At 24.2% G+C, this 12,838-nt stretch overlaps 2 protein-coding genes across 2 annotated transcripts in view; both read left to right on the forward strand.

Annotated features, from left to right (window-relative positions):
• Positions 1-460: 460 nt before the first annotated feature.
• On the forward strand, positions 461-9,279 carry LOC126893793 (elongation of very long chain fatty acids protein AAEL008004-like). Its single transcript, XM_050664300.1, has 8 exons — positions 461-596; positions 2,278-2,367; positions 4,510-4,700; positions 6,993-7,082; positions 7,631-7,687; positions 8,202-8,307; positions 8,800-8,936; positions 8,996-9,279. The coding sequence occupies exons 2-8, from the start codon at positions 2,283-2,285 to the stop codon at positions 9,164-9,166; spliced, it is 837 nt and encodes a 278-aa protein (XP_050520257.1). The 5' UTR covers positions 461-596; positions 2,278-2,282; the 3' UTR covers positions 9,167-9,279.
• Positions 9,280-12,391: 3,112 nt separating this feature from the next.
• The window catches only part of LOC126893782 (elongation of very long chain fatty acids protein AAEL008004-like), a 28,081-nt gene continuing 27,634 nt past the window's right edge, over positions 12,392-12,838 (forward strand). The window contains exon 1 of the mRNA XM_050664280.1: positions 12,392-12,684. The gene's annotated coding sequence lies outside the window, so the exon portion shown is untranslated. The remainder of the gene's footprint in view (positions 12,685-12,838) is intronic.

Raw genomic sequence — 12,838 nt, forward strand, 5'->3', positions numbered from 1 at the left:
TAAATGAGAAAAACTAGTTTTCTAAGGGCGTCAAGCCGTTTATTAAGAAAACACAAGAATTATAACACCGAAAAAGAAACAAACAAATCGAGTGCGTACCAAAGATAATAATCGTAACAATACTAATCGTAACACAATAAAAATACAGATGACCGATTTTGCGGTGGCGATTCGACCAAAAGNTAACACCAAAGTAAAAGAATATGTAATTTCTGGTAAAATGTTTAAAAGTATGTAGGAATAACAAATCTAAAATTCATCACATAGACCTTATAAGACGTGTTAGGCTAGTTTTTTTAACCAGGAAAATACAAAACTAGAAAAAATTCTCTATACATTTTTTAATAACTTTTGACTTTAATATCAAGGATATCATAAAATGATTGTATTAAACTCAACTGGAAAGCCCGGTTTTACTGTCGCTCACCTCGTTGCTGAAGATCTAGATTTGAACATGTTTTATAACTATTGTTAGTAGACGATCTTAGAAAAATGATTGTTGAGTTAGTATAGTAGAATTGAGTAGAATAACTAACTATTCTTATAATTTGTTAAGGTATATAGTTTTTAGAGACAGCTGTGATATTTAAAAAAAGGTAAGTTTTTAATTTTATTAAAAATGTTTAAAAATATTGTACTGGTCTTTGAATTCTATTGACGTTTTCTTTGCTAAGAATTTACCCAAACAATAAATATTTTTAATCCTTTGGAAATGTATGATAGAAAATATTTGTATTAAGCAATTTTATATCTATTTAAATTAAATATTTTTTACTTTACTCTTGGAAATAAGATACTAAGCATTTATTTGTTAGAAATAGCATATTAGGAAATATTTTAATTGTATGAAACATAAATTTAAATAATAATAATTTTTATAATTTCATCATTTTGATTTGCTTTTACGAAACTCTAATTAGCTTTGAAACTTAAATTCCTTTAGATTCTACTTTAGCATCTAATTAAAAGATAGTCAAATATCTACTATTTATCGGATAATTTGAGAAAAGTAATGTAAAAATAAATAATTATAATGCAAAAATTTATTTATTTTTTTTTTCAAATTGTCAAATAACTTCAAGTTCAAACGACCTTTAATTGTTTAAACAATTAAAAAATGTATTATACAGTAAAAGAAACTTAAAAAATTTGTAATTATAATATTATCAACCAGCTGTTCTGTTGTTTAAGTTTAGTGAGACGTTACTTTCTTGATCACTACGCCCTTAGCAATTCAATGCTTCTGCCGTACATCTATAATCGGTGAAACTTATGATACACATACGTTCTGTTTTTAGTATTTATCAAGGAAGAAAATATTTAGCTATTTAAAATTGACTAGCGTTACTTTTGTTAAGTTCTTTTTTACTATAAGACACGTACTAATTATACGACTTTCTTTATTTTTTTATCCACGCCATAGGCGTAAGTTAGAGGGCTAGGATTCTTAGCACTCTAGTTTACAATCTAGCCTCCCAGAAATTAAAAACATTATATGCATTGTTTTATAAAAATTAGTACTACGGAGAGGAATAAATTTAATTTAATTTAATTTAATTCATCTCATCCACGAAATTTGACTGCTCTACTACTAATATAGGCATAATTGTTCTATGTATGAATATGATCTATGCATAGAGCAGTTTCTGTTTAAAATTCTGCATAAAAGTGAATGTTAAATATCCGTGGACGTTCCTAATTATTTCACCAGTACGATCAAAAATTGATTATTTTTATTTTTATTTTATAGATATTAACAAAATAAAACAAAAAGTGGTGTTATTATCTATAATATAGATATGTTCACTTGTATGAATTATAGTGCCAAAATAAATGTTTATTAAAAATTAATTTTTTTACCAAATTATCTATGTATTTTAAACAAATTCTTCATCTAAAAAATAATATTAGCCACAAGTGATCAATTTGTATTATATAAGTTCTCTAGATTTGGAATCCAATTAGTAAAAATATTGGTAAGAGAAATTTATTTTTCTTTTAAGATGAAATCCAGTAGTGCTAACATAAGTATACGTAGAGCTAACGGTTTTATTAGAATTCAAAAAATACCGACGAATTGATATTTAATTTTTTTTCTAAATCAGTATACAGTATTAAATCAATTCACCAATTTAATATAAAAATTAAAAACTAATGAAAGGTTTTTCATTACTGCCAGAAGTCTTGGTAGCTATCAAAATTATATGTCAATAGCATTCAATATTGTATTATTAGGTACTTAATTAATAATCTTAACTTGTTTATGATCTGTTTTAGCTACTATGGCAAATGTTACATTTATGTTTGATTTCCTAAATAATGCCAGAGACAATTTTTTCGAAATATTTGAAAAAGAAGTAGTATACGGTTAGTTAAATATTTTTATATAATTTTGTTTTTACGGTTATTAAGTTTTTTGTAACTAAAAAATGTCATTGCAAATGAAAAATTAATTTAAAAATATTATATTTTATATAAAAATTAAACGTTGATTAATTTTAATAAAATATTAGTATAAATTAAGATGTTATATTTTATTAAATGTACAAAAATTTTAGTTTTATGATTCTAATCTTTAATTTAAATATTTCTACATATTTTAAACTAGTTTTGTCTCTATATTTGATTATTTATGAACTTTTAAGCTCTCGAAGTTAATTATATTGTATTCAAAATATACCCCAAATACGACGGGTTACATTTGAATATACATGGGGCAGAATCAAAATTTTTCATTAAAGTAAAAAAATAGTCTCTAAAATAATTTTTTAGCTTAAATGCGAAGCTGAGAAGGTATTAATTTTACTATAATGTGTTTTTTTTTATTTTTTTTTTTTGTGTCTGTCATTACTTTTTCTCAGTTCTCACTTGGCCGATTTTTCTCAAAAATACAAATTGAGATTACAAATTGTATCTAGTCGAAGACATTACCCTTAAATTGAAAAAATTTCCCTCGTCCTCCGTAAATGGAGGAAATCTCCAAAAAAAATTTGAAATTTAAAAATTGCTAATTTTCGAAATTTTTAAATTAAAACTGCCATAACTTTTTCATAAATGATCAAATCAATAATTTTTTTTTATAGATGCGCATGATCACTTTGCTTATCATTTGGTATTATTTTTTTTATAAATATGACCCTTTACATGCCCACAGGGGGGATTCAAAATGACAACTTTTTTACAAAAAATTAACTTTTTCAACTTAAATTTTGAAAGTATTCCGGAAATACTGACACTTTTATATATACCTTAAAAATAAAGCTTATATAATATACTTTATTATGGAAAAAAAATTTCGTACTTTATTTTGTTTTCATGTTGAAAACGGACATCAAAATTAATAAAAAAAAATACGATTTTTGTAAAAAAAATCTTTTTTATAATTTTAACTTAATAATGCTATAACTTTTTGAAAAATGTTGGATCATTATATATTATTATATTATATTTATATATATTTATTCATATATTACACTTCTAAATTATAAAACTTGTAATCAGGTTATTTATAAGGAAATAAGAGATTATGTAGCTTTTGGAATAATCCATTAATTAATGATAATATCTTAATATAGTTAAATTAAATAGCTAACACAAGTACAAATAATTTAGAACATTTTATATTTGATAATATACATTTTTCTATAGTAAAAACGTTTGCAAACTTAATAAAAAAAATTTCTTTACATGAAGCAGATGATAAAAAAATAGTTATATTGGTTAAAATGAAAAATAAGTTATTAACATTTTTAAAAATTGTTATTAAAATACATCAAATATTAGAGAATTAAACTACGTACTTTTCAGAAGATTCAGAAGTAGAAAATGCACCAAAGTCTCTAATTACCCTCTTAAGCACCCGTTGATGAAGATTTTTTAAATAAAATAAATTATCAGTTTAACATCATTCTATTTCCTGAATTTTACGTGTTACCTCTTTGACATGTTAGGGAGTCGATGATGGTTCTTGGTAAAGCCAATGATGAGACGAGTATTATGGCTTGTACCTTAGACCAGACACCACAAATGAAAAATTTACAAGAAAAATCTTGTTAGCACCCTGGGGATTGAACCCGAGAATCTGCGAACTGAACATATGTTTATACCCACTAGTCTAGGTCGATTCTTCGATCAAGATACTTTAAATAAGTATTAAATACAAAAATACCCCAATATTACTAAAACAAATGTTCCAAACGTTATCATTTATTTACGATTTTTGAAGATCGAATTTGAAAGTGAAAATTTGAATTTAATGTCTAATCGTTTTCTTTTATTTTTATATATTAGCGATTTAAAATTGACGGTTGATTAGATATGTCAGCCGATAATTTTAATACAATAATCAATTTTTATGTTTTAATTATAAATTACAGTAATGCATGGTAGAACATCATGCACTTCATTCTTTCAACCATTCCTTAATAAAATTGTTTACATTTGGTAGCATAAACCTAATAGCTTTATATTTTCAACAAATTTTAAATATTTTAAATATTTTTATTTTAGATGATATTGTTGATTCTTGGTTTTTAATGGATCCTGCTTGGCCAGTTTTTACTATTGTACTAGTATATTTATTATTTGTTTTGATTATTGGTCCACGTTTTATGAAAAATCGAGAACCATTTAATTTAAAGGGAATTATATTAATTTACAATATAACACAAGTGTTCTATAATGGCTTCTTATTATACTGGGTAAGTAAAAAATAACTCAAATGGTTATTGAAAGAGTAGAAGAAACTTATTTTTATGGAAAATTAAGTGTAACAACACTTTGTTTTAAATGAAATTAATTTAGTTTGATGCACAGTTCATTGAGCCAAGTAATAGTGGCCTGTATACTTGATCATGAACGAGGTGTGGCTTTGTACACAGGTATCGATTCCGGAATGCCGAACTCTACAGGTTTTCCCCCTCTTTTTAATATTAGAATTAAATTCTAAATTGAGAGAACGTTAAATATATTAACAATACAACGAATACACAATATACTTAAAATATTTTAACTTTCGTGAAAAATAAAATGTAAATTCTGGTAAACTTGTATTGGTTTTTATAGGATCATGATTTTAGTATAATGTCTTTTATTTAGAATATTTAGCGAGTTGTTTTCAGTTAAAGTGCTTTTGTGGTTTATTCATATTTTTCCTTTTAATATTTTTAAAATAATTACAATATTTATAATCATCTGAATGTATATTATATTGTATAATGTCAAGTTATATTTTACACAAATTGGTNTCTGAATGTATATTATATTGTATAATGTAAAGTTATATTTTACACAAATTGGTAGTAGGTGAACTTTATTTCAAAAATTAATTATTATAATTAAAATAATAATCCTATTATTATTAAAATATGTTAAAAAATATATTAAAATTATTAAAGCATGCAAATATTATTAGCTTTTATGGATTTTTTAAAAAGTTACTAAAATAGATTCCGTTGACGAAATTAGAGCTTCTTATTAAGAATTTATTACCTGTTTTAAAGGAGATTTTACAACCCCTAATATTTTATTCTAGTTTTAACCATTATAGAATTATGACTGTTGATATTTAATGGAAAATATGTTCTAAGTAATAAATTGGTAATTTCTTATTCTCCGTGCTACTTTTCAATGAAATAGAAAATACATCAAAATAATGTTATAATGAATTTTTTATATTACAAGGATATTTCCATCCTAACCTACTTAGTTACTTATAAAATAAAAGTAACATTGGAAGCGTTTTTAGATTTTTTAGTTCAAACTATTTTTTTGGTCTATGTCTCATACGCATAAGGACGTACACTTTTTTTTAGTAGAATCATACAAAATAATTGTAGTGAATCAAAAAAAGAAAATATAATACTTTATTGTATTAATATAGGGGGGTTAATTACTTGTATTAATTTAGAGAGTACTTTGACAGTTACATAAAATAAATAAATTAAATAGAATATGACGGGATTTTGATTCTTATTTGATCCACTACTTTATTGTATTAATAATATTATTATTATTACTCGGGGTATGAGTACGAGGGTTTTTAAGAAAGATAGAAGATGATAGAAAAATAAAGTAATCTTTATTTTATTAATATGGGATTCATTATAATTAATTGTCAATTTTTTAAATATCAATAATANTATCATAATTAATTGTCAATTCTTAAATATCAATAATGCCACGAGTTTTGACGGTTATCGATGATAGGTGGGATTGAGTCACCTCGTGTGTCTACCCAGAGTGGTATGGTGGCTATACATATGAACCTCCAACCTAACTCCTGATATAGACACGTATCAACGATATAATTCTGCCAAGTAACTCTGTACAAACATTATCGATTTATTAAATTATATTAAGGTATATTAGTTATTATTGATAATCACTTGATTTTCCTGTATGCCTACTTAATCTATGTACTCATAAAATTAAATTCTAAACCTTATTTATTTTTGGTGAATTTATTAGATTCCTACCTTGATAATTTCTGCTATACTCTTAAATAAATAGATGTTGTCTTTTTCTTTGAACAAATATAATTGTGTTGACGGCGGATCATTTCTTGCATATATTTTGTTATTTGGAATGATCGAGCGTAGTGAGTGCCTCTGTGAATATCTGACTGCATCTATCTCTGAATGCTCTTTATTTTTGGTTTTTTATATTAAATTTGAAAGGTTTAAAGGTTCAAAGGCAAAAAGTGATCCCCGACGCCACTATTATTTCTTTATTAATCGTAATTTATTACATGTTATTTATAATATTAGTTAGTAAGTATACTTATTAGATGTAGCTAATTTAAAATAGAATATCCTAGTATGAATTTTTTCCAAGTTTTTGTAATGTATAATTAATAGTAAAGAAAAAATTAATATTATATTTTTAAGGAAATAAATTTTTATGTATTTATACTTTTTGTGGGTATGACTGTAAATAAATGTTTCGTGCTAGATCTAAATAATGGAGTTAATCGATAAATAATTTTATTTCAGTTTTTTTCTACGCCTGGAGGATTAAGTTACTTTTGGAACCATTCATGCCATCCTAAGAAACGAGAATTATTTCCATTGTTAATGTTAGAGGTATTTAATGTTTACTATATTATGTGGTAAAATACGTTTCTATCAATTCAGTCTCTATGTCATCAATATGGATGAGACTGTGCAAGAGTCTAGTGCAGATTTAGAGAGAAAACGAGCAGAGAATATTTCTTTGTTTAAACATCCTCATATGTTAAAATATAATGTCTCATATATTTCCATTTTTTAATCAACAGATTTTAAGTTTATTAATTTTAGAAAAATTTAACTTAATAATATAATTGAAGCTGTATACTTAAAAAATGAGATCTTTTTTTAATAACATTATGTTTTTATTTTCAAAAAGTAATAATCTTAATAAAATTCATATATCCGGAACAGTAGGCCTTGTTATCAGACCTTTTTGATCTAAGACTTTATAATTTGTATGACTTTTCATTATGTTATTTATATTAATTTTATTATTATCTTTTATATAAGACATCAAATATATTTTTAAAATTGAAAGGTACTGATTAAATTCATATGTAATATGTATTTAATCAAATCAACTGATTGTCTCTCGTAATTTTATAAACTTCATTTTACAGTTAAACAAAGGCTCGTGGTTTTATTTTTTCTCTAAAGTGATCGATTTATTGGACACAGTAAGTATTGCATTAAGTTTTCTTGTTAATATAAATCATGAAATTAATTATTTTTATGAAAATTCAAATAATTTTTAATAGACTTTGAAGGTCTGTAATTTTTACTAAAATTGTTTATTCCTTATCATTCATCAAACATATTTATTGTTGATGTATTTTGTATGTACTGTATTTTTAAACAATTATAGGTTTATGCGAGCATAGTATACTTATTAATTAAAGATAAATAATGTTTTAAGTATAAATATTACAAATTTAAAACGTTGGGTTTGCAAGTTTCTTGAAAAAAGTAGTCATTAAAACTTTTGTAAAAAAGAGGGGAGTATATTTTTATACAAACTGTTTGCAAACTTTTTTTTTAGTTAAAAAAAATTGTAAAAAAAAAAGCTTTTTAAAATTCTTTACATAATTTAAAATTATATTTCTACTTTAATCAAATATATACAGATGTAATAACATTTTTGCAGATTATATTTATTCAGACATAAATGTGATTTTAAAATGTTTATTTCAGGTATTCTTTATATTGAAGAAAAAGAATTCACATGTGTCAGTATTGCATGTTTATCATCATGCAATTATGATTATTACTTGTTGGGTCCAATTGAGATTCTACAAAGGTAAAACATAATTCTACCATAATAATTTTCACGATGAAACTAAAAATTATTTGATATAAATTAACTCAGTTTATTTTTTATGTAGCTATCTTTATTATTTATATTCATATTCGGTATTGATAAAACTTTGTTACGTTCTTAATTTACTTATAAAGGTGTTCACGCAAATACTTTTAACTAATACTTTAATACTGTTAAATCTTCTAAGGAGTGCGCTAGTAAGGTTTTATTAAAGAAAAAATTACCTCTACATTTAAGTAAAATGTCACGGAAAAAATAGATTTATCGAAAAGTTATTTTCGTTTTAGTTGTCTATTTAAAAGTTTTGAGCAAATTAAATATTAAATACATACTGTATATTGTTTGATGTATTTTTGATAAAATAACATGAGTTTGAAAACCCAATTTCTTAATCAGCTGTTAATATTGAGAAATTGAAAAAAATAAGTATAATTTATGGTTATTTAATTTATAATATTCGAATTTTATTAGGTACGGAAGGGCTTCTGGCTGGACTCTTAAATGTTTTTATCCACGTGATCATGTATTCATACTACTTTTTATCAGCTATGGGACCGAGAGTTCAAAAATATTTGTGGTGGAAAAAATATTTAACTCTTATGCAAATTGTAATTGTAAAAAAAATCTATAAGTGTAAATTACAATACTTATTTAATTTCATTTTCAGGTTCAATTTATCATAATTTTGACGTATTTATGTAGCATGTTTATATTTCAGTGTGGATTCCCAAAAACTTATTCATTGTTTCTTGTTTGTAATGTTTGTATATTCCTTTACTTATTTACTATGTTTTATAAGGATACATATGCTAAAAATTATAAAGTTAAGTCTAGTTAATGATTATATGTACTATTTATTTATTAAAGTAGTATTTTATGTTACTATATCAATTGATAATTATTTAGTTTTGTTAAATACTATTATAACAGAACTAACAGTCTAAAATAAATAGTATTTTTAAAAAATGATATGTTGTATTTATTATCAATAAATACCTCTAATGCTTTACTTACCGGATACTAAATGTGTAATTATGTTTAGTGAGAGTGAAAGATTTCATCACTTTGTCTTTTCAGTTTTTATGAATGAATGATTAGGTTTTATTTGTAAATAAGGGCTGTTTTACTTCGTGCGTTTCATTTTATGTGTGATTTCTATTTAAGTCAACGTATCCATTTCATGTCAAATAATTCTTTTCTCTATTTATCAAGTTCAGCCAAGCTATTAATGACAAATATTATCTTATTCATTTTGTTTATATTACTGCATTTATTCAATAATATTGTAAATGATATGCAATGTGAATTTTTCAAGTTTCTTTGAAGTTATCTTCCGTGTTTTATCAATTATTATCTTATTAATCGAATTACAAACTTGTTAACGAACATTAGTTGCAAAATAAATATTATTTACAATAATTTATCTTATTATTTAAATATTTACTAAAAATAATTATTCTTTCTGGTTTAAAAGTGTAAGATGACTTTTGTGGAAACTCCTAATGTATAATGATTACTGGTTTATCAAATCTAAATACTTTTGATTTTATAAATATTTTGCGTTCAGGGTTATTACATTTCAAACGTATTAAAAACACCAAAAGTGTCATTATTTACATTAACCATATTAGAATTTTAAACTGGTTTTATTTATACCTAAAATAATTTTTTATTTTAAAAACATGTATTATTAGACTACTTTAATATCATATTATTAGCTTCGACGCGAAGCTAAGAAGGTTATATTTTACCATGATATGTTAATTTTTTGTGTCTGTCACTACTTTTTCTCAGTTCTCACTGGACCTATATCTTTCAACGATACGTCAACAGATCACAAATCGTATCTAGTTGAAAATGTTACTCTCAAAAATTGAAACAATTTCCCTCGTTCCCCGTAAATAGGGGAAATCTCCAAAAAAATTTCAAATTTAAAAATCGTTAATTTTCGACATTTATTCTATTTTTTTACTTAAAACTGCTATAACGTTTTTAAAAATTACCAAATCAATATAATTTTTTTTTTCATAGATGCATGATGTTTTTACCTATCATTTGATATATATTTTTTTATAATTTTTACCCTTTACCCTTTACAGGAGGGGATTCAAAATGACAACTTATTCACAAAAAATTAACTTTTGAAAGTGTTCCGGAAACTTTGACACTTTAAATAAACCTTAAATTAAAGCTAATGTAATATACTTTATTTTGTCTTCATGATGAAAACAGACATCAAAATTAATAAAAAAAATACGATTATTACAAAAAAATGTATTTTTATATATCTAACTTTATAATGCTATACGTTTTTTAAATATGTATAAACAATTTTTTTATGATAATTACTATTTATATACATTTGACATACTTCTTTTTAGAATTGGACCATTTCCTTTTATACAGAAGTAGTTCAAAACTAAAAAATGCGTATAGAAAGTAGAACTTTTTCAACTTATTTTTAATTAAAACATATTTATTGATTATTCTTACGTAGCCTAATAATCAAACATAAATATTTATTATATTAATTAGAAGGATTTTGTTATTATTTAGACCATATGCAAACTTTCATTGCAGATTTGAAATCAGCGCAAAAATTGGTTTAAAAAAGTATATTTTGCTTTCGGATGAAAATTCAATTGCTATACTAAATATTTATTCATATATTACACTTATAAATCATAAAACTTGTAATCAGGATGTAAATAAGGAAATAGGCGATCATGTTGCTTTTGAAATAATTAACATTTTTTTTTTAAATTAAACACTATATACAGATTTGCATCAAAGCTTTTTTACTTTTTTACTTTTTACTTTGTCACCGTTTTTTATTATTTGTTTTTAAAATGAAAAAAAAATTTATTTTTAATTATTATATAGCCGATTTTCTAGAGCTTAACATATTAAAAGTTTTAATGGGTCAAAAACATTAAGCATTTATTGAGTTACAACTATTTTCTTATTTATATTAGTACGTAGCGCGGTTGGGTATGAATTTTAAATAAACATCAGTATGAGCTGTATTCACTCGTATTACATACCCATTCAATGTATTAATATGTTTGTAACTTAATGAGTACTTATTCTAAAATTGTTATTGATCAATTACAGGTTATTGTTATCTAAGCTTTAAAAACCGCCATTTTGATCTTTTTATTTTTATGAACCAAATAATAAAAATTATGATTTTAACCTAGTCTGAGATTGAATAAATTATAATTTATTATTATTAATAATTATTTTTAAAAAAAGTAATACAATATATTTAGTAGATCAATAGATATGACAAAACATTTTGTACCACTCAGTTCCAAGCTCAGTCCCAACCGCATGCAACGCATATATTTTTTATTTTATTTAAAGTTGTCATTCATTTTTTTCCCCTAAAAAATTGCTAAGCCTTTTGAAAAATAGTGACAGATTTTTTAAATAATTTATTCAAAAAAGTATAATGTAACTTAATTTTTTGTTATAACATATATAGAATTGATTTTATATTATGTTATTTCTAAAAATCTATACTTATATTACAGATGTATGTAATCACTTAACTACGCATGATGCATGTCATGTTTATGATATGTATATGCTAAGTAGGTCTCCGAAACGTATTTTGATTGTTTTATATTGAAATATTATTTTATTTTTATGATTTGCCCTTTACTGGTTTTATCAGCAATAATGAGGTTGTGTTAGGTCGACAGACAATATAAAACTTATCAAATCAATAATGTCGTAATATGCTCAATGCTTTGCATTAAGCATCTTACGATTATCAATGAAAAATGTATAATCTGTATTTTAAACAACTTGTAAACAAACAAATAATTTATCTGTCATAACAAATATGCTGTTCAATACAATTTATTATTATTTATATATATGCCAACTCATCTATTGTCAACTATATTATCTAATATAATTATCATGTAATGTATACTTTGAAACAATAAATAATAATCATAAATAACACAAACGGCAATATCCCTGGATATGGGGGTACCTTTTTAGTACTATAAAAAGCACTGATATCCATTGAAAAACACAGAGTGAGAGCTACTGACACAGAGCCACGGCTACGGCTAAGGCCAGAGCCACGGCTAAGCAGAGAGCTACTGCTAGAGTCACAACTCCAGTAAGCTAGTTCTTTCCTGCGAACTACGCTTACTATTACATTTTGATCACGGCCCCGTGCTGCCGTTTGAGTTATTTTATTTTTTGTTTACTTTATTTGTGTTTAAAACTTATTTTGATCTATAAAGACATTATTACCATAAATAAATAATATTGAGTAAAAATTGGCATTTCTGGTAAATACTTCATTTATCTTCTTGGACATTATAAAATACGAAGGTAAGTCAATTTATATTATTCCATTTATTTAAAGTTAATAATCTGAGTAAAGAACGATAAAGCAATAGATCTATAATCTCCTTTTAATATCAAGAGCTATTTTGCTAGTTTGTTCACACCTGCTACATATACACATTACAGGGTCTCGAGGGTC

Source organism: Daktulosphaira vitifoliae, unplaced genomic scaffold (genome assembly GCF_025091365.1).
Source record: "Daktulosphaira vitifoliae isolate Bord-2020 unplaced genomic scaffold, ASM2509136v1 Scaffold_1, whole genome shotgun sequence".
Taxonomy (NCBI): Eukaryota; Metazoa; Arthropoda; class Insecta; order Hemiptera; family Phylloxeridae; genus Daktulosphaira; species Daktulosphaira vitifoliae.

Coding starts and splice junctions, on each gene's coding strand:
- LOC126893793 (XM_050664300.1), top strand. CDS start 2,283: ATGGCAAATGTTACATTTATGTTTGATTTCCTAAATAATGCCAGAGAC. Junction 4,701..6,992: donor ATGGCTTCTTATTATACTGG/GTAAGTAAAAAA, acceptor ATTTTATTTCAG/TTTTTTTCTACGCCTGGAGG. Junction 7,083..7,630: donor TTCCATTGTTAATGTTAGAG/GTATTTAATGTT, acceptor TTCATTTTACAG/TTAAACAAAGGCTCGTGGTT.